Raw genomic sequence first — 23,256 nt, forward strand, 5'->3', positions numbered from 1 at the left:
ACTGTTATCGGGTGAACGTGTTTGCACAGGCACGTCATGGTTATTCTTTGGATCGAAAAATCAAAACGTCTGATTGTGCAGTCTGATGGCAGAGAATGAGTAAGAATAATGAGAAAATATGATTCATTTACAGTGAAAAATTATTGAGAAATGTGAGAATTAGAATCAGAATCGAGAGACTTCTGGATGTGGATTTCGTTGTTGTTTCTGGACTGCCTGAAATTCTTGTTTCAAGTTTTCAAAGAAGAGAAATGGGGAATGGAAAAATATCGGCATTTGGACAAACGGCTTCATGCACTAAAATGAAAATTCTGCAGTGATTAGAAAAACTGAGTTAGTCACAAAAACATTGAAATGAAGAGAAGTGAAATGGGGAAAAATAGGGAATGATTGGTTCCAGATTTCGTTGTTGTTTCAAATCGTTGTGTAGTTCCTCCTGTGTTAATTCCAACTATTGTTGTAGGTACAATTGGAAGTGATTTAGCAGTCGTAGTTGTTCCTCCAGGCATGTCTGTAGCACCAGATGTTGAAATTTCTGTTATGGTGAAATGGGTGACTGCAGTCATTGTGGTAACTGGGGTTGTAGGTTGTGCACGACTAGTTCTAGTTGGAATGTCTATAATTGGCGTGGAACATGCGTAACGTTTTGAAGGAGATTTGAGAGAAAAAGTTATCGGTCGAGCATTGAAAGATGTTTTAATTGAAATTACCTGTCGACGTTGATCCAATTGCTGTTGTTTGTCCCAAATCAAAGCTAAAGTTTATCAAAACTCCAATAGTTTCTGCTCCATTTGAATCATATTTAATAACCAACTTGTCTCCAAAAGTGAACTTTACATCTGGTGGGAGATGCGTGGAATTGTATCTGAATCAACCAGTTCAATCAATAATCAATTAAATGTCACTCACGTGGAACTGGAAATAACTTTTCCTCCAGCTGAGGAAATTATCGTCAATGTTGCATCACCTTGTAGGTCCCATTTTTTGAAAACCAGTGACATATCGTATACAATTTTCGAAGGACTTGTGAATGTTTCCAGGGTGTTTTGATCTTTTGAAAGGGTTCCGTAGTTCTTTGATGCAATAATTCCAGTTCTTCCATTGATTATACTTGTCCAATTCGAGTCTAAATTATCATTCGAAAGATAGATGATTCCCATTGCTTTGTCAATCACATAAGTAGTGAATAGCCCATCGAATTTTTGAGCAACAGAAAGTTTATGTTCATTTCTGAAATATAGTGAGAGTGGTCCCATCTGATTCTATTCTTACGTGTATTCTGCTACTTTATGAGATTGGTCAACGATTCCTGTGAAAACAGCCATATTTGAAAAATTATACAAATCAGCTTCTTCTAGAAAATGTGGAGAAGTTGACATTCGAACTGCTGCACCTGGTCCGTTTCTGGCATCAAGAATGACTGGACACAAATCTGGATTAAAGCAAGAGACACCTTGATAGTTTCCGAATTGTTTTACATCTGAAAATGCAACATATAAGATCTCTCTGCATTGGAGAAACTCACTTTGATAATCTTGAATGAAAGCATAGCTGTCAGATTTAATTCCTGGCATAAATGAATATAAAGTCAAGTATTTTCCACTTGAAACAATGTGATTTCCAGACTGGTAAACTTGCCACAAACTGAGTACAAAGAAGATTAAAAGCTGAAATGTATTTAACTTGAAGAACTTACTTTTTAATCAATTTGTCGTTTATTGATTGTCCATCAAAAACTACAGTATTCCTCATATACATGATAACTTCAGGCGTATATATTGGCGGGCGAACAGATGTCAGTGAGACTTTTGTATTTGAATTAATTATTAGTCCATTATCACAATCAATTGAAGTTTTAACCGTTGGAACAACATTTGGTAGAACTTGTTCAGACACGGGGTTGAGAGTTCCGACTAAAATTGTGGTTTCATAAATATTTGACTTTTGTTTATGTTACTAACTTCGTTTCCAAATAACTTTCATTCCGAACGTTCCTTCCTCACTGCTATTCAGGAAAACAGTAAACTGAGGATCCAAAAGGAAATATGGATCTTGGTCGACTATCGGGAGTACCCTGAATTGAACTTTTCGTTTGTCGTACTCTCAAATAAAAGTATACCAATCTTCGTTTCCAACTGAATCGGTTACTGTCAACTTGGTACTGTTTGTTGCTGCAGATATAGTCAAAAATGCAAAAAATCCTTTCGGTACATTTATCTGAATTCAAAATTTCAAACTGATTACTCATTTTTCAAGGTCAACCTTCCAAACACAGGTTTGATTAGCCGCATAACGAAGAGGCTCATCAGATTCTCTCCACGTATCTGGATAATACCATGTAGTAGTAATGTCAGCTGGAGCAGGAACGAGATGTTCTCCTTTGCACACTGAAGTTTCAGAGTATTCGAATGACTGTTTCAAGAAAATTCCTCACCATATGGATCAGCTTGAATACAAAAAATCAATGAGATGAAAGTCAATAAAAAGAGTTGAAACATATTGTGAGTGGGTAAGACTACACCTTGATAAGGAAAAAAGACAAATCTTCCGTTTTTCAATATTGTTTTATAGTACTTCTAAAGTTTCAAAATTCTAGTTACACCCTTATTTTTCGTTTGATATCAGTGATATCACCACAAGAATTGAGAAATGGAAATGTTTGCTCTCTGTAAGCGAGAGACTTTTCTGCTTAAATATATGACTTTGGGTATTAAAGTCTGTAAGAATTCTAACGAAATAGTTATTGAAAAAGACTTTAGGAAGTTTTCTTTACACAAAATTAGAAAAATTTTTATTTAAAAATATAACCAGTGAAACATGTTAAAACAAAAACGAAGTTATTCGAAGCAGCAGTCTTTGTTGTAGTTCTCAAACTATCTGGTGACGTCGATGAAATGATATAGCTGGAAGTGGTTTGTGTTGAATTTTGAGATGATATTTTTGTAGTTGCAGTTGCAGAACTTTGACTAGAAAAGGAAGTTGTTTCCTGTTTTCCTGGAGTTGAGACTGTCGGTTTAGAGCTAGATGTAGACGTTCCTGCCACATATACTGAAGAAAACTCTGCTTCTTCAAATTAAAAAAGGAGAGAAACCTGTGGACGTGGTTGAAAAATCAATTCTGAATCCTTTCGTACTTGCTCCTTGAGTGCTATAAATGATTTCGTACATGTCTCCCAGGACACTTTTAGTTGTCACGAGCGGAAGGTTTGTCGAGTTGTACCTGTAATGAAGTTGAAGTTTCGAAAATACAAAACATTCTCTTACACATCAGAAGAGACTTGGTTTCCATTACTCCAAACTTTCACTGTTAAACTTGTTTTATCTCCGGTAAAATCTGCATCTCTCACAATGTAATTGAAATATAATTGTTTCTTCTTGTCTGTGTTAAATGATTCATCTGTATCTTGTTGATCACTGACAACTCCGTGAAAAGCAGAGTGAATAAACCCTTTTCTTCCATCATACATTTCATTCCAATCAGCTAAAAACAACAAAATAAAATACGGAAGAACATAAAAAAGATTATTTACCACTACTTGTGTCGTGAGTAATTGTGAATCCAGTAATGGTTTCAGTATCCAACACGTATTGTCTAATCGTGTTTTTCAGATCCATTGGCAATCTATTTTTGTAATTTGCTTTCCTGAATTGGAATATGTTGTATGTGTCTGCAAGAGAAAAACAAGCTTACGTCAAAGTGGTAACCAAAGTTGCATCACTGATTGCTCCCTCGTAAACTTTCAAAGTACTTTTCTATAATTCAAGGATATTTTCAAAAACTCAATATTCAGTATGTGCTTACATCTGAGAACGTTTCAATATTCTTAATATACTCAGCTTGACTACCAGAAGTAACGAGGACCGCAGTTCCGTAGTTTGCAAGTATTTGAAATTTACAATCGAAACCATCTTCACAATTCACTCCTCTGTACGTAAAAAAGTTTTGTTCATCTGAAGAAAGAGCATTCAAACTCTCAAGATCACAATTCATTATTTGCTCACTTGCTCTATCTTGCACCATGTACAGAGTGTAGTCAAACTGATTGTCAAGTCCCCATGTATAGACTGTCAGATACTTTCCACTGCTCACTTTCTCCTTCCCGGACATCATGATGCTATAGAGAGTCCCTAGGAAAGGTGCACTTGTTGATTCGCCGTCGAACACTGCGGATTGACGGAGAAATACATATTCTGACTGATTTTTCAGACTGAATCCAACAATAGATACTGTAGTTTGAGCAGTAAATGTTGTCAAATGACTGTTTGGGATCATCGCAGTCGGTGTTGCTCCTTTTACGAGATGAATGTTATCATGAGTTATCGATGGATCATCTGAAATTTTGTATTGTTTCTTCTGGCTCTTCTCTATGAAACTAACATTTCGACCACAGCACATTGAATGAAAACGACCCTTCATATTTCGATTTTCCCAAGTTTATTTTCACTTTTGGAGACATAAGTATATATGGGTAGAGGTCATTGTTGTCCAGTCTGAAACAAAACGAATTCTTACAGACATTAATCTGAATAGTTCTTCATACCCAACTGCATATCCATTTGGGTAAACTAAAGATATCGAAACTGCAGAAGGAGCATTCTTATAGAATACAACAGAGGCATACATTCCATCTGGAACTGAGATTTCCCAGCTGCAAGATTGCTGAGATGCAAAAGGGATCGGAGGCATTGAATCATTCCAAATAGAAGGCCAATTGACCAATTGTGTCAGATCATTCGGAGGAGCAAGCTTGATGGGTCCTTGGCATGTGTATCCACTCGAAGTGACATATCCAATGGAAAACAGGATAATACAGAAGGAAAACTTCATTTCAATCATGAAGTTCCAGAATGACTCCAACCTTTTTATATGGAATCATTGGTTTATGGGCGAGGCAATGTCTCGGAAAACCCGCATAACTGATAAGGAAAATGCACGGAGAGAATGACAATGAGAAATGCTTTTTTGATCGAAAGAGAAGAAGAATTAACTATTTCGTATCTTGATTAAAAAAAATTTACATACAGATTTCTCTTTTCTTTGTTTTTTCTATTTCCAATTTTGATGATGTTTCTGAAAGTTGAGTCATAGCTATTGGATATCCCACACGTGCTGAATTTTCTGGTATATTTGGAAATGACCTGGATTGGTCCCGTCTACAAAAGTACACTCAGAAGGCGTCTTTATACTCATTTTTCTGTGTGACTTGAATTTTTATTGAACCCTGAATAGTTTCTTTTGCTGATTGACCGTAATCTCTCGCAATAAGTTCAATTACATTTTTCCGAATTCCGTTTTTCAAATTAAGTGTCTACATTTTTTTGCAATAATCCAGCCTAAACCTGAAATACTTCATACACTTTTTCGTAAGAAAAAGAAAGAAAGAAGACGAAGATTTATGCATTGCATTGAATTAACATGTATTGGTTTCCTGAAGCTCATAAAAACTGAAGTTGTCACAAGAGAATTGAAATGAAAACAAGTAAAAGAGGAACAAGAGCCAATTGATTGGTTCCAGATTTTGTTGTCGTCTCATATCTTTGAGTTGTTCCTCTTGTTATTGCACTTGTTGTTCCAGTTGTTCCTCCTGTAATAGTTCCAACTGTAGTTGTAGACACAACTGGAGGTGATTTAGCAGTCGTAGTTGTTCCTCCAGGCATGTCTGTAGGACCAGTTGTTGGAGTTTCTGCAATGGTGAAGTGGGTGAGTGCAGTCATTGTGGTAACTGGGGTTGTAGGTTGTGCAGGACTAATTCTAGAAGTTGTCGAGGTTGTTTTTGCAGTAGCTGTGGTGATTGGAGAATAAGAAGTTGGTGGAGGAGTAGAAGAGCTAATTCTAGTTGACATAGTAACAATTTTAGTTGAAATAGAAGTAGTAGAAGAAGGATGAACAGTGCTAAATGAATTGGACGGACTGGGAGTGGAAGATGAAGAGACATCATCTGAGTGGCAACATACATTTATTCAAAAAGCATCTAACACAAAGAATTCTAACCATTTTTTGTAGTAAGAAGATCAACTTCAAATCCTTTGGTGTAGTTTCCATAAGTTTGGTAGTTGACAGATATTTTATCTCCAAAAACTTTCAGGGTATTTGCTGGTGGAAGATGGGATCCGGTGAAACTGAAAGAGAAACAATTGAAATGTTATACTATAAAATGAGTTACCTATCAGAATAAACAACAGCTCCGTCTCTAGAGATTTTGATATCGAGAGTGGTTGGTCCGTTCACATCAAAATATTTCACATTGAATTTGAAGTATATTTTCTGATTCGGTTCAGTTGTGAATGTTTCCAAAGTATCCTGAGTGTAACTTGTTCTTCTATAATCGAAAGAATGAATATTCACGTATCTTCCATCATATACAGTACTGTATTGAGCTGAAATTAAAGATTGATTACTAACTGATAGTCTGACTCTCTTCACTCACCATCATCTGCATTTTTTGCGACTGGTAGAGAAAGTCTTCCAGTATCCAAGTGATAGATTTTCAGAGACGTCTTGACTTCCATTGGGAATTGATTGAGATAATTGGATTGACTTTAATATGACCATTTTTGTGTTGAATCAAGAGAAACAACTCACTTAATAGTAGCAAGAAGATTACTGTCACTGATTTTTTCCTCATAGATTTTCAACGTAGATTCCTGAAATTGTTATACTCAAAATTGTTACAAGGAGATTGTTTGCGTACTCTTGGAAACTGGAAAAACTGTTTCAAGAAGTCGGGTTGTCTTCCAATTGTGGCAATAGCAGTGATATTGTAGTAGGCATTTAATGTGATGAAACAATCCTTTGCTGGATTAGATGGGCAGTTCATTCCAGTGAATTGTTTAACATCTCCGACGGCTGAAATAAATCACTTTGTTATACTGAGCAATGCTATATTTCTCTACTAACCATGACTATCCATTCCCATGTAGAGTGTGTAATTGAATACTTTATCTAATCCAAACGTGTAGATTGTCAGTTTGTTAGTGCTTGACATAATTTGTTGATATCTTGCATAATACAAGTTTCCAAGATATTTTCCATTGACAGAGTCACCCTCATAGACTGCTGATTGACGAAGAAGCACATCCAAATCATCTTTAAGTGTGAAACCAATCAACATTACTTTGTTTGGAGAGGTATAAGTGGAGACACAATCACTCGGAACTGCCGAAAGAGCACCGGAATCAGTCAGTTCATTGTTGATTTTGCATGCTGGTGGATCTGAAAGTGATATAATTAATACTGGAATTATCTTACTTCAATCTTACATGTAGACCAAACAACTTTGAATGAAAACTCTCCTTGTTTATCGGAAACTCGAAGATTCACTTGGAATTGAGGAGTTGTGAAGATGTATGGATTTAGTTCTTTGTCTTCGATACTGCAAAAATGAGCGATACAATTGTTTCGAAAATCAAAATAAAACCCACTATTCCTGTTGTCCATTTGGATAAACACAATTAATTCCTGATTCTGATTCGGTATTCTTGTAGAAAGTGACCGTTGCATACAATCCTTCTGGAACATTGATTTGCCAGTTGCACATTTGTGATCCTGCATATTTAGCTGGCTCCATTCCTTCTCTCCATCCTTCCGGGTAGTAATACGGCTCATTTAAATCCAATGGCGGATTGATCAGATAATTTCCAGCACAATTATAGCCATCTGCAGAGGCAGAAACGATAATTGTTGAGACAAGAAATAGTAGGGAGAGCATTATTTTTGCACTGAATTGTGAGGGTAGACAAATTGCTTTTTATAGAAAAATTATAGTGTCTCACTTTTTTCGGAAAGAGCACCGCAAATAAAATAAATGCATTTTGTGTGATAAGAAACAAGCGTGATGTCACGGTCGTTATGCTTGATGCTGACTGACCACACCCTGATAAGAATGGCCGATTTCAGAGAAAATAATCAAAAAGTGGGTGTAAGCTGTTCTTTTAGTACGCAATGCACGGCCGAAAATCGAAAAGATTAGTTTTAAAACGGTTAACCTTCAAATGGGTTGGGCGGTAATCGTTGACTCATTTCCAAAACATTCTTTATTTATCGGGCGCAATCTGAAAATGTCATAATCCATGAGAATATAAGTATATAGATGTATCCGTACCGAAATCAAATCACAGTAGCCTATTTTAAGTTCTGATCATATTTGACTGATTTGAATCAAAAGAAAAAGAGAAACTATAATACCGACAGAGACCTGTATGTTCCCGTTATGAATTGGTTACTTTCCTATTGTAATCAGAAATCTGATTCTTCAGAGAATTCATTCTGACAACCCGTGAGAGTTTCTGTCAATGTCCTAACCGATTAAAGTGAAGAATGGACAGCAGACTCTCATCATCTGACCTCACGATGACCGATGTGAAGTGGAGAAGTTCTTTATCCTAATTTATTCTTAAAAAATTGCTAGTTACTTGAGTTTTGGTGTAATGAGGCAAAAGTGTTTCATACAAATTCAATCAAATTGGAAATCATTTATTGTTTTGAAACAGAATTAAGGATTCATCTGGAATGTGAAACTGGCTTTTCCATGACTTATGACGTAATGGACAACTTCACTGTCGAAAGTCATCGGAAGATTTGAAAGGATTGATTCTCCGCTGAAGAAAAAAATAGGTTCACTCTCGACGAGAAGAATGAAACTTACGCGTAACTTTTATAATATCCAAAGTTATTGATTGATCCGTAATAAACTGTTACCCAAGCACTCTGAAATAAATTACAAAATGAAAAAACATGAAAAATGAAAAAAAAACTCGACTCACTACTTGCATCACAAGGTCTAGTAAAACTTGATGCTTCTCTCCAACAGTGACCAATGCAGATGCTTTATCTCCTCCATTTATAGTCACGGAACAAGTTGAATTAATCGGACAATCGAGTTCCGAGTACTGTTGCAAGTTGTTCGTGTCTGAAAACTAAATTTGCTCTATGTCAATCCCTTGAATTCTCACATGCGGAATCTTGAATCAGAAGTTGATCAAGAACATTTGATGCTTCCAAATTTACAATGTAGACTAATCCAGAAGACAGAAATTGTTTACGAGACTGATACAACGAGTACAAACTGAAACTTATTGTTTAATTTTAAACCCCAACTAATATCACTCACTTGGAAATATATCTTCCGTTGAAATCTTTTCCCTCAAAAACGAGTGTACTTCTCAGAGAAAAGTAATTTTTGGGATTGGCTGGGAACGCAAACAAAGAAATTCCAGACGTTCCACTGTATTCTGCTGCGAAGATGTCTTTTGTGATATTGACGACTACTGGAGATCTGGACACTCCCATGTCATATTTAAGTCCGGATGGATCTGAAAGTTTGATAATTTGGAAAAAAGAAGCTATTAAGGTAGACCTACATTTCCCCCAAACGATTTTGAATCCAAAAGTGGCAGCTTTCTCATTGGACATAGCCAATGTGAACTTCGGTGAAGGGAAGTAGTATGGTTGTTCGCCTTCGTGCGTCGTTCTGAAATACTCAAACCATCAAAATCTACAATTCTCTGAATTCCTCACTGAACAAAATTTCCAGCGGAATCAATAGTCTGAAAGTGGGAAATGTTGTCATTCATCTTTCCACTAATAATCAATTTCGCATAATATCCAGATGGAACTGTGACGATCCAACTACAAGACTGTTCCGCTTCGAGAGCGGGAGCTGACTGATTCTCTCTCCATGTTGCAGGCCAGTACACTGGTTGATCATTCACTGGTCTATTCAAGACATTTCCCGTTTTACATACTGAAATTAAGTGGGTTTATTTCAGATGTATTAGGTATGACAAACCATTTCCAGCGGAAGAAACTGTAGAAATAAGCAAGGCGATAGTCACCAAAGCTGAAAAAGAATTCATTGCGGTATAGAGTAACATACGAATCAGAAAGAGTTTTATATACAGAGCAGATGATGATTATTCGAAAGGTTGGTGATGGGCGTTGCTTTCTTAATCTGCACGTTTCGGTCTATTGTTATTTAAGAATGACAGCGAATTGTAAGAATAACGTAACATGAGTACTGATTTATAAATGTTAATTCCATCTTTGAAATTTGAACTTTTCCAATTGCTCAGAAGAAAATATGTTTTGAACTTTGTCTGATGCCGTTGAACTTTGTCTGGAAATGTCATCATTAGATGCGCCTGCTAAGCACACTTCCTGACTAGAGAACTGATAGCATCTTATTTGAACCAAAAAATCATCGCTTTTGATACAAAGCGTGGTTTACTTCAAGACACCGAGGCATGATATTAACGAAGTGAACGACAGAATGACGCTGAAAAGATGAAAGATAGATGAAAAATCGGAAAGATCGGAGTTAAAGATATCTACTTTGTTTTTACTATAACACATTAGACAACGTTTAGTTAATGGGAAGACTGAACGATAATCGAGAGAAAGATGTTTTTGTGGGAATCATGGAGTTCTAGTTGGTACATAGAAATGTTCAATTTTGATTGTCACATCTTTTTTTGTGAGAACCAAGCTGGATGGCTGCTACATCGATACTTTTAGAGTGGATTTCAGAAGTTTCTGTAAAATAGTAGACGCTGACGATAGAGTTATTAGTGAGCTCCATCCGTTAAAAGGGAATTACGGGGACCCGCTCCCCGTGCGGGTAATGGCTTGTAAATTTCCCGCCGGATGGAAACCCCAACAAGTTGTAAGAGTTGTAACCAGAAGGTAGATTCAAGAAATAACTGTAATTACAGCGAATTTCTTTAAATGCAACTCCACCATTTTTAAAATCAAACAGTTTGGTGAAATACAACGAGGTAGCCAACAGGCAACAGCGGCCCATGAGACCTATAGAGTTCTTCAACCGGAATTGCCCTAGAACCTTAATTTTAGTGCGTAGAAGAAAGCTGTTGCATATAATTTTTGATTATTACTTTGTCTGTGAGCATTATACCAGATGTTGAAAATTTATTATAACTTTTTCAAAATTTACAAAAATAATGTTCATTTATTTGATACAATTCAAAAAGGGGCCGAAAACAATAATATTTAAAGTCTTGCAGCTCTGGAAACATCACGAGTGACGACCATTTCGTACTTTCCGTATCCATCCAATTCGTAGAATTTCATGGTTCCCTTGACTTCCAGTGGAAGTTGTTGTTGATAGTTGTCCACACTGAAATATGAAAATTAGAAAAGATAATTTTTGGAAACGAGGACTCACGTCAAAGAAGCGATACGAGTTGTGCTGGAAACATTATTTTCGTAAACGTTGATTGTGGCAGTATCAGGGAATGTATTGAATTCTTTAATGTATTCGGATCCATTGAAATCAGTGACAGTAAGAGAATTTCCATAGTTTCCATTCAGAAGAACTGAGCAGTTTCCAGTAGATGGACAGTTAACGCCCTTGTAAATGTAGTATCCTTTAGCATCTGGATTATTCTGAGCCATGAAGAGAGGATAGTCAATGAGAGTGTTCAATCCAAACGTGTAAACCGAGATTTTACTTCCATAAGTTGTCAGAATCTGTTGAGAATTGACGATTTGATCCAATGTTCCGATGTAATCGTCGTCAAAAGTATCCCCTCCGAAAAGAGCAGTTTGACGAAGAAGATAGTTAGTAGAAGGATCTTTCAATGAGAATCCAATCAAGGACAACATCGAAGAGGAATCACCACGGAATGTGATAAAATCAGTGCTTGGGGAAACTGCAACTGGGGGTTGTCCCTTGTTAACTTCTATAACTTTTCTTTGAACGTCTGGAATTGGAATCCAGACAATTTTGAATGCAAATCCACTGAGACCAGGCGAAGTATTGGTTCCAACACTCACTTTGAAGTATGGCTTTGTGAAGAAAAATGGATTGAAATCGTCGTTTTCAAGGCTGAAAGGTAAATATGGTACTCGCTCAAACTAAATTAGTCTTACATTGAAATCTTTCTGTTCGAATAGTAAACGTATCCTCCAGGAAGATCCATATGTTTGTGGAATGTTACACTTGCGTAATAACCACTTGGAACATTCACATTCAGAAAGCAACTCTGATCTGAATCCATTTGGGGAAGCGGCTGATCTTCAGTCCATCCAGAAGGAAAGTATGTCGGCTGAGTCAAGTCAGATGGTGGGTTGATGACTGTTGTCCCATTTTGACATTCGTAGCAAGATGTAGCAAGAACAAACGAGGCCAGCACCAGAACAATTGAACGAATCATTGTGTTCGGAGAATGATAATTTGAACCATTGCTTCCTTTTTATACTCGATTCAAGTTGTGTGATGATATTGTGTGCGTGCTGATAACCTATTGATTGAGTTCTAATCTTTTCATTAGGTTGTGGAAAAATGACGACATTACGAATTAGGGAGGAGGCACACCCAGAAGAATCGAAGTTTGCATGTTTCTAATAAAATTGTTTAAAAATCATTTATTTTCAAACATCTCATAAATAAGCATAAGAAAACAATTATGATATTGTACCAGTAAGATGAATTTCAATTAACAAAATATTTATTGCATCAAGAAGAATATTAGAACTGTGAGGAATGCCCAGAACGTAGAAGCTGAAATAAAAATAATGCAAAGTAAATAGTCATAGATATTTACCGTAGAAAGACGATGAAATAGCGGATTCTATTTTGAAATCGAGATAAAATCCTTTTGTCAATGTTTCGTTTGTGAAGTAAGTCACAGTCATATTAGAGGCAATTTCAGAAAATGAAAAGGACGGCTGAGAAGTTTCGTTTGAAAATCTGAAATTTCTGATAATCAAAAATATCTATTTCGAAACCTGACTTGTATTCTTTCACTCCTGATCCAGTTCCAAATCCAATTGTCAATTCAGCATCGTTTGAAACATCTACATAAGTTACATTGATTTTGAACAAAAATGTCTGATTTGATTCTAAAAATGATTTAATTCAAAACAAGCACTTATGTTTGGTCGAAACCTAATCCTCCAATAATTTCGTAAATGTCTTGATAATAAAAAAGACTTCCCAATTGGCGAGAAGTTATGAATCCATCTCTGCCTACTGTAGCATCATTCCATCGTGCTGAAACAATGATATCAATCAACTGACACACCAGTACCTATCCTACTGTAATTTGAATCTTCGGCTAATTCAACGAGTGCTGTTCCATTTTCCAAATAATAAGTCATCACTTGACCATTGAATTTCTGAGGAATACTTGTCTTTGATTGTTGCAAACTGAATGAAAATGTCAAGTTTTACAAAAATAGGAAATAAACATACTCATAAGAAGCAATGGCGTTTGAGTCATCGTCTTCCCTCCTAGCTCCGATATAAATTTTCAAAACGGCGTCTGGACTCAAATCTAGTCTTTTGACGAATTCATCTCCATCATCGAAATTCAACGTCATCGCTGAAACGGGTCCATTCGCAGCATTAAGTGTGACTGGACATGATGACTGACTCCAACACGTTATTCCTTTCACTTCTGTCAATTTTTGGACGTCTGAAAATGATGAATCAGAAGAAAAGTAAATAGTTGTTTCTTACTGTAATAATCCTGTATGACAAAGTAAGAACCAACTATATAATCATCTTCAAATGTGAATATCGTCATTTTATTTGATTGAGAAACCATTGGTTTATTGCATCGAACTGCTTGAAAAAGTGTTCCAATATAAGGAGATGTAATATTGGGTCCATCGAAAACAAGGGTTAAACGAAGCAGTGGAGTCAAGTCAGGGTAGTCTGATGGAAAAGCAGTTAGACTGACCTAGAAAATCAGTTGATTTTCAATTAGTTATGCATTCCAACTCACTCTGGTTTCAGCAGTTACCGTAACTGAATTTTCATCCAACATTTCGTCAAAATAGAGAGCATCACTTGTTTTGTTGATACTATATTGAGCAGTTTTAGGATCGGGAACTGAAATTAAACAAAGTGAGTGACGCAATGAATATAATAAACTTACTTTTGCTCCATTGAACTCTGAAACCAAAAATTGTTGCTTGGGCTGATCCAACTGTCAAATCAATTGTGAATTTACCAACAAAAATGTATGGTTGTAGATCACTTGACATTACTCTGGAATTATAACATCTTTTATAAAAACCCTCGAGAACAAGATGATCAAATTGAAAAATTCTAGTATAAATTAATTTCTCAAGACAAACGAATAATAATTTATCTGAATTCTCGAACTCACATTTCAGATTTTCCATTATAATCCGTTATATTCAAGAGACTATCTCCTCCGATACTAGCGTTCATTGAGAAAAAAGCATAGTATCCAACAGGAACGTATGCAGTCCAACAACAATGCTGACTACGAGCTATATTCGGTGCACTTATGTTTTCATTCCAAAATGATGGAAAATAATACGGCTCGGAGTTTTGGAAATTGGGAATGTCAGCAGTACGATCGCATTCTTAAAATAAAACATCGTGTTGAGAAATAGAGAGTGATATTTGATTAGAACTTACGAACGTTTCCATTGTCTTCTGGTTCATACGAATAAGTAGAAACTGTGCTAACTATGAAACATGCAATCAAAAAGTTTAGCATGTTAAAATAGAATACAAATGAAATCTGATTTGACCTAGAATAGAAATCAATATGAAAGAATGATTTTATTTTTTGGGGGAAAGCGAGGAAAAGTGTCATAATCCGCTGAGTACCGTCAACTGATAAACTAAGAAATGGGACGGAAATTGAGTTGAAAGTGATGATTTTATTCGGTTCACATCATTTTGAAAACGTTTTTTTCTGTAATACTTTGAGATAGAAAAACCCGGAGAATTTTCCAGAACTGTATTCCAGAATAAAGTGGATTGCAGGAAGCCTCATATTAAACAGATTCAACAAGTGAATGTTTAATTTTTAAAACCGAACCTCAAGCACAAAAAGTCAATTTTTAACAAACTCGATAAAATTTATCATTCGAAACTTATAATCATCAAATCCAAGTTATCTCACAAAAACAATTAAACACAATAAAAAAAGCGTAAATAATTTGTAGTTGTTTGAAGAAGATTTAAGTTCAAAATCGAGACCATATCCTGTTGTAAGGTATCCATTTGTCTTGTATGATACACTAAAATCATCTCCCACTGCTTGAATTTCACTATTCAATGCTGGTTTGTTGGAAGCTGTGAATCTGAAAATTGATGATAATCAGTGAAATGATTAAGATAAGACATACGTTTGTTCATAAATTGTTTTGACTCCTTTAGAAATATATACGCTCAAACTGGTGTTCCCAACTAAATCGGCGTCTCTGATGATGAATGAAAACGTGGAAAGTTGATTTGTTGAAGACTTGATAAAATCATAAGTACTCGAATCAGCGACTGGTACTCCGTATTTATAATATCGAGAAGCGAGAAATCCCTTCCTTCCAACTGAAGAGGTTTTCGAGAAATCTTGAGAATTTCGAACCAAGTTAAGAGAAGCAGTTGGTCCGGTGAGAACATAAGTTCGAACGTATCCCAAAAACTCTTGTGGAAGATAGGATGAAGTGTCAGAATCCATTCTGAAATTAATTGATTTATGCCATTGTTGGAAACATCTTGAACTAACTTGTATGAGGTAATTAAATTCGCTTTCGACGTTGACTTTCCGCCAATATAAACATCTAAAGTTCCGGAACCCGAAAGTTTTGTCAAATACTCGGCAGTTACATCGTCGTTAATTGTTGAAATTGCAGCGAGTCCATTAGTTCCATCCATGTTTACAGTTCCACAATCACTCGAGTGTGCACATGCGAATCCTTGATACTGAACAATATCTTTTGTATTTTCATAATCTTGGAATATAAGCATGGTTCTTCCTGTTTGATAGTAGGGACGCAACTGACTGAATGTCATATATTTTCCAGTTGAAACAAGTTGAGTCTTGTTTCTAATTGCTTGTAACGCATTTCCAAGACACGGAGAATTCCAATCGGGACCATCGAAAATCATCATACTTCGGAGATATTCCGTATAAAAGTCTTCTTTCGGAGGAACAATGACAAGAGAAACACGAGTTTCAGCTTTAATTTGGTATGATGGATTACTACCGAAAGCCCACCAGGCGAGTGGTTGAGGAGCAGCTACGGTAACATTTCCAAGAGATGGAGCAAATACAGCATCTGAAATATTAATTAATGAAAATAAATCAACTTGTTGTCTCAACTAACATTTGGACCATTTCAGAGCGAATCCAAATAGAATATTTTGTTCTCGTGTATTCAATTGAATGCTTCCTCCATTGGCAATAAAGAAAAAATGTTCAGCACTTGCAGAATATACTCTGAAATATTCTGAATACATAGTATTATAATCAATGTCATTTCATGTGATAATTAAGAAACAAAAAACTCACGCTTCTCTGTTTTGGTTCTGATCGAAAACTTGAACTGAAGCTGCAAAATCCTGTGGAATGGTCATATTCACTGTCAATATCATATCAACACTCCATCCTTGTGGTACATTTATCTGAACAACGATTAGTTAATGAGAGTGAGAAATTTTAGTATTTTACTTTGTAGTTACAATTGAAATTATTCGGGAATAATGGAGGTTGAGCTCCCTGAAAATTGTTCGGATACCAAGTCCATTCGGATGTGTCAGCTGGTAGATTGAATGCGGTTCCCGGACAATCTGAAAATAAACAAAAAATAATTTCAAAAAAGAAACAATTGAATTTTAAAACCTGGGGCACAGTAGACATTTTTCAGGCTGATTGCAAGAAATAACAGAGCAAAAGAGATCATTTTGAACTTGAAAAACGATGAGAGACTGAGATGGAGAGGAGAATTTTATACGTTTGATAGTGATTCACATTAAAAAAAATGCTCCTGATAACGAAGAGAAAAACGTCATCTTTGGTCACCAAATTAGAAAAAACGGACGGTCGAAGATTCGATTGGGTTGACAATAATGATTCATTTTCCTGTTTCATAACTTTAAAATAGACAGAAATCATTTATAGGAACTCTCAGAATTCAATGATTTGTGAGAAGGAACATGAACAAATAAATTTATGTGATTTGTATTCTGGTGTTTCTCGATTTTGATGCGAAGAAAGGGTCTCCTTTTAAACCAACAAAAAGATAACGATGAGAAAAATTAACCATAAAGACAAGTTCTCAAAAGATGAGTCAATTTGAAATTCAGCATAGAATCCAGTGGATTGATCATTATTCGGAGATGAATAAACCAATGAAATCGAGTGTCCTTCGTGTGAATACCATTGAGTGTCATTTGTGTATTCAGAAGCAGTTCGACTGAAAGAAATATGAATAGCTTTTGGGATGATTTTTTCGGTACTTGAAACTCACTGATCATAATAATGAATTCTTTGAACATTATCCGAAACAACGACATGGATACTGTTTTCTGCCGTTAAATCGGCTTCAATGAAACGATAAGAAAATTTGAATTTCGTTGCATTCTTCACTTCTTCTCCAATGAAATGAAACGAATCTTGCTGCATTCCCATCTCTTTTTTGTCATTTTTCCAATATTTCGAAGTGAAAAATCCTCGTCTTCCCTCAAAAGCCTTCTCCCATTTTGCTTTCCACTTGTCTCTTGTCAATGACAACGTGGCATTTCCAGATGACAACACATAATATCGAAGACGTCCTTGAAGTTTTTGAGGTAAGTGAGTCTTGTTGTTCCGTGTTGTGTAGGTTGCGATTCTTTGATTTTCAGAAAGACCCTCAAAATATACTTGAAGTTCTGATCCTTCTTCTAATTCCACCGCAGTCAAATATTCATCGATTAATGGATTGTTGATATGAGTGAAGACAACAGACTTCCCAGGCTGTGATCCCATTTTAACGACTTCAATTGAAGAGTCATTCACATTGAGTCCAGTTATTTGACTGATATTTTGATACACTGGAAAATGTGATTGTATTGTATATCAAAAGTGTAATACTACTTGATGCATCCTGAACTATAACAAAATGATGAGACATAATTGGAACAATCGAGAAGATAGTGACAGTTGAGTTGGTGGATATCAATTGAGATCTCAGTTGATTGATCGAATACAAACTGATTGAAACGAGATTAGTTTGAATCTAAAATATACTAACAAACCTTCCCAAGAATGGACTATTTGTATCAGGGCCATCGAATACTATCACAGTTCTCAGATACGTATCTTCTTCTTTCAGAGTCCCGGGTAAGCAGAGAATTGATACTTTTGTAGCTGCATGGAATACAACTGGAGAGTATGTGTCCTTATGATCCAATATTATTGAGGAACTATTATTTTCCAAATTATAGATTCTGGATGTCATGTTTTCGGGAACTGGAAAATGGTCAGTAATCATACTTCGAAACACATTTCGAAAACTCACATGGCTGCCAATTGACTGTAAAATGAATACTTCCATTCGAAGACTTTCCAGAAAACCAATGTAGATCAAACTTCGGAGCCACAAAGAGAAGTGCAACTTCCACGTGGCCATCCAAAAATCTGGAATCATTTCATTTTTCAGAAGCAACGAGATTGACAACTAACTTTTCAGTGTGATTGGGCGCCTGCGTAACAGAAATATCCCCTCCGATCGGGACAGTTGCATTGATATAAAGAATCACAAAATAGTTGGCTGGGATGTTTATTGACCAGGAACATGCCTTGTTTTCAAGAAAACTATTGTTTGTTCCGTTTGGAAATGACACCGTTTCCGAACTGTTTATTGGTAGCTCTGGATTCACTTCTTGAATTTCGAGACAAGCTGAAACCAATAAATTCAAGGAATTACACGAAACTCCTGATTCCTACCGTTCACAGGAATATTTTGAGTACTTTCATCGCCTAAAGCTGAAAAAATAAGTAGAAAGCCTAACCAGATCATGACCTATTTTGTGTGTTGAAAGTGAATATGAAGTTAAAATGTAACCTGTGCATACATATAACCCGGACATTGAACGAATTGAAATGCGAAAAAAAGAAGAATTCAATGGAAGTGTTCTGAAAAAGACTGATGACGTCAGATAATACGAATTTTAATGCTTGAACTTTTTATTGGAATAAGGAGAAAAAGATGAAGAAGAAATCATGTGTCATCATTATCAATCAGCTGAAATTGAAGACTGAATTTCAAATTTCCACCGTCCGAAGGTCCAGGATACCAGAAAATATCGAAGCTTGGCGGGTAGAAGAAACGAGTCACTTCCATGTCTTTGATAAATCTGAAAAAATGTGTTATCTTGAAATTTTATTTTTCTGGAACAGACTTTTCCGTCTGATTGAGATGCGGTGTTTGAGTTACAGTGACATGTCCTCCATCGGGAATTGTAGCTTTCAATTGGACTATGACAGTGTAGTTGCACGGAATGTTGATCTGATAAATTTGATGTTGATCTGATAAAACTATCCAAACACTCACAAGCCATGCACACGCAGAATTCGATGGAAATTGAGTGAAAGCTTTGGTTGGAAATGTGTAGATCGTATCAGTGTTGATCGGGTATTTCGGAGTGATTGTTTGATGTTCCGGGCATTCTGGAAGAGATAAGTGAGGAGGTCGAGATGAGAAAAATTATCAAATTCTAAAAGTTTCTAAGTCAAACAAAGATATATTTTTGGTTGGTTCAAAAAACAGAAAGCATTGTACCTTCAGGTTAATTGAGTAAAACTTCAAAAACATTATCGTACCGTAAAAAGATTTTTGGATTGTGGCTGACGCGGCACCCAGAAGAAAAATGAAAAGAATCCACATTTTCATGAATATTTTTCATCTAAAACCGAAATCTCCGGCAGTATTTATTTAATAGTTGTGATCAAACATCCAACATTCAAAAAAAAATACAAAAGAGTATAGAAATATGAATAAGCCTGTGAAGAAACAACTTCATGTTTTGCAAGAAAACGGAGAGAGTGAAATGGGATTTAAAACTAAGAGGATTTATTCTGGAGCACACGGACAGCGCATGTACGAACTGTATGCAAATATACATAATTACAAGGCGGGAAAGAAAGAAAAGAAGGCTCTTGTCAAGTAGTTCTGCGCATTTTCTGGTTATCTTCTTCTTCGTTTTTCTCGCTTTTTCTCTTCCCATTCACGAGGAAAGTTGTAATACTCATTCTCACAAGAAAAGAAATTAATGGTTCTTCTTTTTCCCTTTTTTTGTAGTATTCTTGACATTAAACCATCTCTCGTCACTATCATTTTCTCTTCAATCAAATCATTTTCTCACGTCTCTTTTTCCTTTTTCTTCTTCTCCTTTTTCCCTCAATTCACCATAATTCTATCAGAACATCATCCATAAATCAGGTGTTAATTACGGTTGGAATGGAGAGAGATTTGATAAATTTGACTGTCGTTTTAATCGAATCATGTTGATCAATTTGTCTTCTTCTAGCTGCCAGGATATTCTCTTCTTTTCTTTCAAACGGGTTTTTCTTTTATCCGAATAAGAGAAGCCGATTCATATTCTGAAGTCCATGGATACCTAATTTCAAATATTCTCTTTTTCGCTCCCTAATTTTCCAGAGAAGGTCTAGAAACCGGTAACGGATTTCAGTCAATAGTAGAAGTAGTAGTAAGTCATAACCCGATGATCCGATTTAGTGTGTTACGTGAAATTGAGAGAGAAATAGATTGGAGAGGAAACTTTATCAAAACTGGTTACAAACAGATACTTACTAAATGTGATATTATCATTCTCAAATCAACGGGGCAAAATGACGATGACCAAATCAATCACTTTTGACCGTCTTTCTTTTTTTGTCCCTTCCAGAATAAACATTTCCAATCTTCTTTTTCCCCTTCGTCTTCTTCTATTTTCTCTTTAATTTTGTCACTGCTCACTGAGTTCGAATGCATGTTTTCTGTAGTGTTGGCGATGCAATGATTTGCATTCTTTGAAAACAAGTAGGGCTTTGCCTCCTTCAAAAGAGACTACTTTCCCTTCGTGAATAGACAGCAGGAAATGTCGTTATTTTCTTTGAGGAGCTCCTGAACATGCAAAAATGGAACTTTTCTTATTTTCTGAAAGGAGGAAACGTTTCATCTTGATTTTTGAGAAGAATTCAAAACTGGAAAGCTATTTGGCTATGTTTCAAGTTTTTCTAGATGTGCCCTACTTTGAAAACACCGGTTGGATTTTGACTGTAAAAAAGAGGATTCCACTAGTTAGTTTTATTGATGGACTAACTGACTTTATAACTTTATGTTTAAATTCCGTTGATCGGTCAGATCGAATAGTCAGAGAGTTAGCTCAAATCCCACAATCATTGGGGTTTGCGGAACGATATTCTCTGGATCCACCGAGTCTAATACCGAAAAATAAGATTTAATTTTAACTAGGACGGCAATTTTGATTCTGGAATGTTCCCGATTCCGAAGATCCATATTCTCAAAACCTCATATCATGTGTAATTCTAGTTTTTTTTCTGAATCTAAATAGAAATTATAATTTGGTCTTTTCTTGAGAATTTTCCGTTTCCGCCAAACTGCCAATTAGTGATACTCTGTCGGCATTTATGTGTAAATTTGGGCTTCCAGTCGATCTAGTCTTTGATGTTAACTGATATAATCGACATTGGTTTCATTATTGCCTTTTTATATTGAAACTATGAGAGGGCCTGGAACACTCCGAAGCCATTTTCGTCTCGTAATTTCAAATGATTTATTGAGACAACTGGCAGCTATTAACGGTCAAAACTTTCTAAAACTATACTCTTCAACCTGAATGGTCACTCTATGAACTCATCCTTTCTCTTTTTTAACGATTTTGCCCTACATCCGAAAATAATAACCGTTCTTCTTCTCAGTTAATCGTGCAAGCCGATCGAAGTTGTCGTCCAGCTGATCCGCATCTCAAAAAAGAACTTCACATTGTTGTATCTCTAAATCTCTCGAATTTGAATACTATTTTACCATGAAAAAGAACAGTCAACGGGACGTCGTTTCCCTCACTCTTTCTCCTTTCTCTCTCTCCCTTTCCGCCCGTATTTATATTATACATATACACATACAGTGGCTTGCCCGGTCCGTTCAAGTGTCCCTTTTCCTCTTTCAATTCGTTTTTCAATCTGCTTCTCTCCGATCACTTCACTCTCTCACTCAATTCACGTCTCCGTTTCTGATTCTAAAGCGCAAAGAGAGAGAATAAGAGAGATTGAAAGAGAATAAGAGAGATTGAAACTGTACTGTTTTCGACGTTTTTGGACAAACTAAGATATTTCGAGAAGCTTTTAGATCCCCTGAACTGCCTACTGATTAGTGCTCCAGAATTATCAGTAATTTTGAATACGGAATGGGTTAAAATCGTAAAGTCTCTCTGATTTTCTCCTTCAAAAAACAAGTACAGTACCCCTCTCCTTCGTCATTTCAACGTACTCCTCTTCTCCCGAACCATACGTTTTTGGAAGGTTAGAAGAGAAGCTGCTCTTCTGAATTACTTAATCATTTGTCACTCACTTCTTTCGACTTTTCAGCCCTCGATGATCCAAAATGAGTGATGGACTCTTTTCTCTTTCCCGCTTTTCTTTCTTTTGCACGGCTCCTAACCCATAAATTTTTGATTATCCCTCTCTCTCTTCTCTCTTTTTCCATTTTTAACATCTCTGGTACTAGTTGTCACGCCTCTTTTTCCATATGCCCGATTTGGCTACAAATCCAAAAAGTGCAAACGGCCGTCCAAATTACCTTCATTTTTTTCTCTGTCAATGAGCGGAAAAACGGCAAAAAGAGACGTCGGACACTGTGTTTGACTAACCTATTTAGGCGACAAAAAACTGGGTGTCTATGCAAACTGTTGAACTTGAACTCCGATAGGACAAGAGGACCGTTCAAGGTTATCCGATGGCTAAATAGAGGAAAAAGAAAATTTGCTCATTTCTTGATCATTTCTACGTCATTTTTGTTTTCAAACGGATTGTTGGCAGAAAAAGAAGAGAAATTCTCTGAGAAAACAAGTTGAGTAAACCTGTTATTACTGTAAAACTGGTTAGATAGAGGAAGCTCTTTCTCTAGAAACAATGATGTTTTTTTTTTATTTCACTAATTTTTCTACACCCTCAAAACTTATATTTCTGTTACTGTAACTGTCAGTCTGAAAAGCGTAGAACCTTCTCTCCTTAGCTTCATTCTCTGACACATCATTTCTCTTTCTCAATTCACACCTTTCTTTGTCCAGAAGATTCCCACAAATTATGGAGACCGATCATCATCATATCATTCAAATGTGTGTCTCTCTTTTTTATGTTTTCTAGTACTCTATATTCCCATCCATTCGTTTATTCTTCACATGGCACCCACCAGCACTCTTCTTCTCCGCCCTTTCCGTCCCCCATTCGTCCCCTCTCCGTTTTTTTTGCCAAC

The 23,256-nt window shown here is 36.1% G+C and overlaps 6 protein-coding genes across 6 annotated transcripts; all 6 read right to left on the minus strand.

Annotated features, from left to right (window-relative positions):
• Positions 1–338: 338 nt before the first annotated feature.
• GCK72_014463 (uncharacterized protein) lies at positions 339–4,827 on the minus strand (the record flags this gene model as incomplete). Its single annotated transcript, XM_053730300.1, has 17 exons — positions 339–511; positions 711–865; positions 910–1,230; positions 1,273–1,480; positions 1,526–1,644; positions 1,697–1,913; positions 1,962–2,074; positions 2,120–2,217; positions 2,263–2,387; positions 3,092–3,219; positions 3,264–3,480; positions 3,530–3,642; positions 3,691–3,752; positions 3,802–3,950; positions 4,002–4,331; positions 4,378–4,490; positions 4,541–4,827. 17 exons carry the CDS (start codon positions 4,825–4,827, stop codon positions 339–341), a joined length of 2,928 nt encoding a protein of 975 aa, XP_053585072.1.
• A 626-nt stretch (positions 4,828–5,453) lies between these two features.
• On the minus strand, positions 5,454–7,708 carry GCK72_014464 (uncharacterized protein; the record flags this gene model as incomplete). The annotated part of the gene is made up of 9 exons (XM_003108343.2): positions 5,454–5,938; positions 5,992–6,119; positions 6,164–6,377; positions 6,428–6,537; positions 6,583–6,644; positions 6,692–6,846; positions 6,898–7,212; positions 7,260–7,372; positions 7,422–7,708. The coding sequence occupies 9 exons, from the start codon at positions 7,706–7,708 to the stop codon at positions 5,454–5,456; spliced, it is 1,869 nt and encodes a 622-aa protein (XP_003108391.2).
• Positions 7,709–8,491: 783 nt separating this feature from the next.
• On the minus strand, positions 8,492–9,872 carry GCK72_014465 (uncharacterized protein; the record flags this gene model as incomplete). Its single annotated transcript, XM_003108257.2, has 8 exons — positions 8,492–8,597; positions 8,645–8,706; positions 8,763–8,908; positions 8,952–9,064; positions 9,110–9,311; positions 9,360–9,469; positions 9,517–9,742; positions 9,788–9,872. 8 exons carry the CDS (start codon positions 9,870–9,872, stop codon positions 8,492–8,494), a joined length of 1,050 nt encoding a protein of 349 aa, XP_003108305.2.
• Positions 9,873–11,004: 1,132 nt separating this feature from the next.
• GCK72_014466 (uncharacterized protein) lies at positions 11,005–12,170 on the minus strand (the record flags this gene model as incomplete). Its single annotated transcript, XM_003090139.2, has 3 exons — positions 11,005–11,131; positions 11,180–11,842; positions 11,887–12,170. 3 exons carry the CDS (start codon positions 12,168–12,170, stop codon positions 11,005–11,007), a joined length of 1,074 nt encoding a protein of 357 aa, XP_003090187.2.
• Positions 12,171–12,464: 294 nt separating this feature from the next.
• GCK72_014467 (uncharacterized protein) lies at positions 12,465–18,780 on the minus strand (the record flags this gene model as incomplete). Its single annotated transcript, XM_053730301.1, has 22 exons — positions 12,465–12,517; positions 12,745–12,813; positions 13,047–13,165; positions 13,211–13,433; positions 13,478–13,700; positions 13,746–13,852; positions 13,899–14,011; positions 14,133–14,355; positions 14,411–14,526; positions 15,130–15,459; positions 15,507–16,059; positions 16,108–16,220; positions 16,293–16,405; positions 16,452–16,570; positions 16,623–16,708; positions 17,044–17,196; positions 17,251–17,812; positions 17,856–17,971; positions 18,017–18,230; positions 18,280–18,398; positions 18,444–18,660; positions 18,708–18,780. 22 exons carry the CDS (start codon positions 18,778–18,780, stop codon positions 12,465–12,467), a joined length of 4,014 nt encoding a protein of 1,337 aa, XP_053585073.1.
• Positions 18,781–18,981: 201 nt separating this feature from the next.
• GCK72_014468 (uncharacterized protein) lies at positions 18,982–19,647 on the minus strand (the record flags this gene model as incomplete). Its single annotated transcript, XM_003090137.2, has 4 exons — positions 18,982–19,117; positions 19,163–19,269; positions 19,315–19,430; positions 19,584–19,647. 4 exons carry the CDS (start codon positions 19,645–19,647, stop codon positions 18,982–18,984), a joined length of 423 nt encoding a protein of 140 aa, XP_003090185.2.
• Positions 19,648–23,256: the final 3,609 nt, after the last annotated feature.

This window comes from Caenorhabditis remanei, chromosome IV (genome assembly GCF_010183535.1).
Source record: "Caenorhabditis remanei strain PX506 chromosome IV, whole genome shotgun sequence".
Lineage (NCBI taxonomy): Eukaryota > Metazoa > Nematoda > Chromadorea > Rhabditida > Rhabditidae > Caenorhabditis > Caenorhabditis remanei.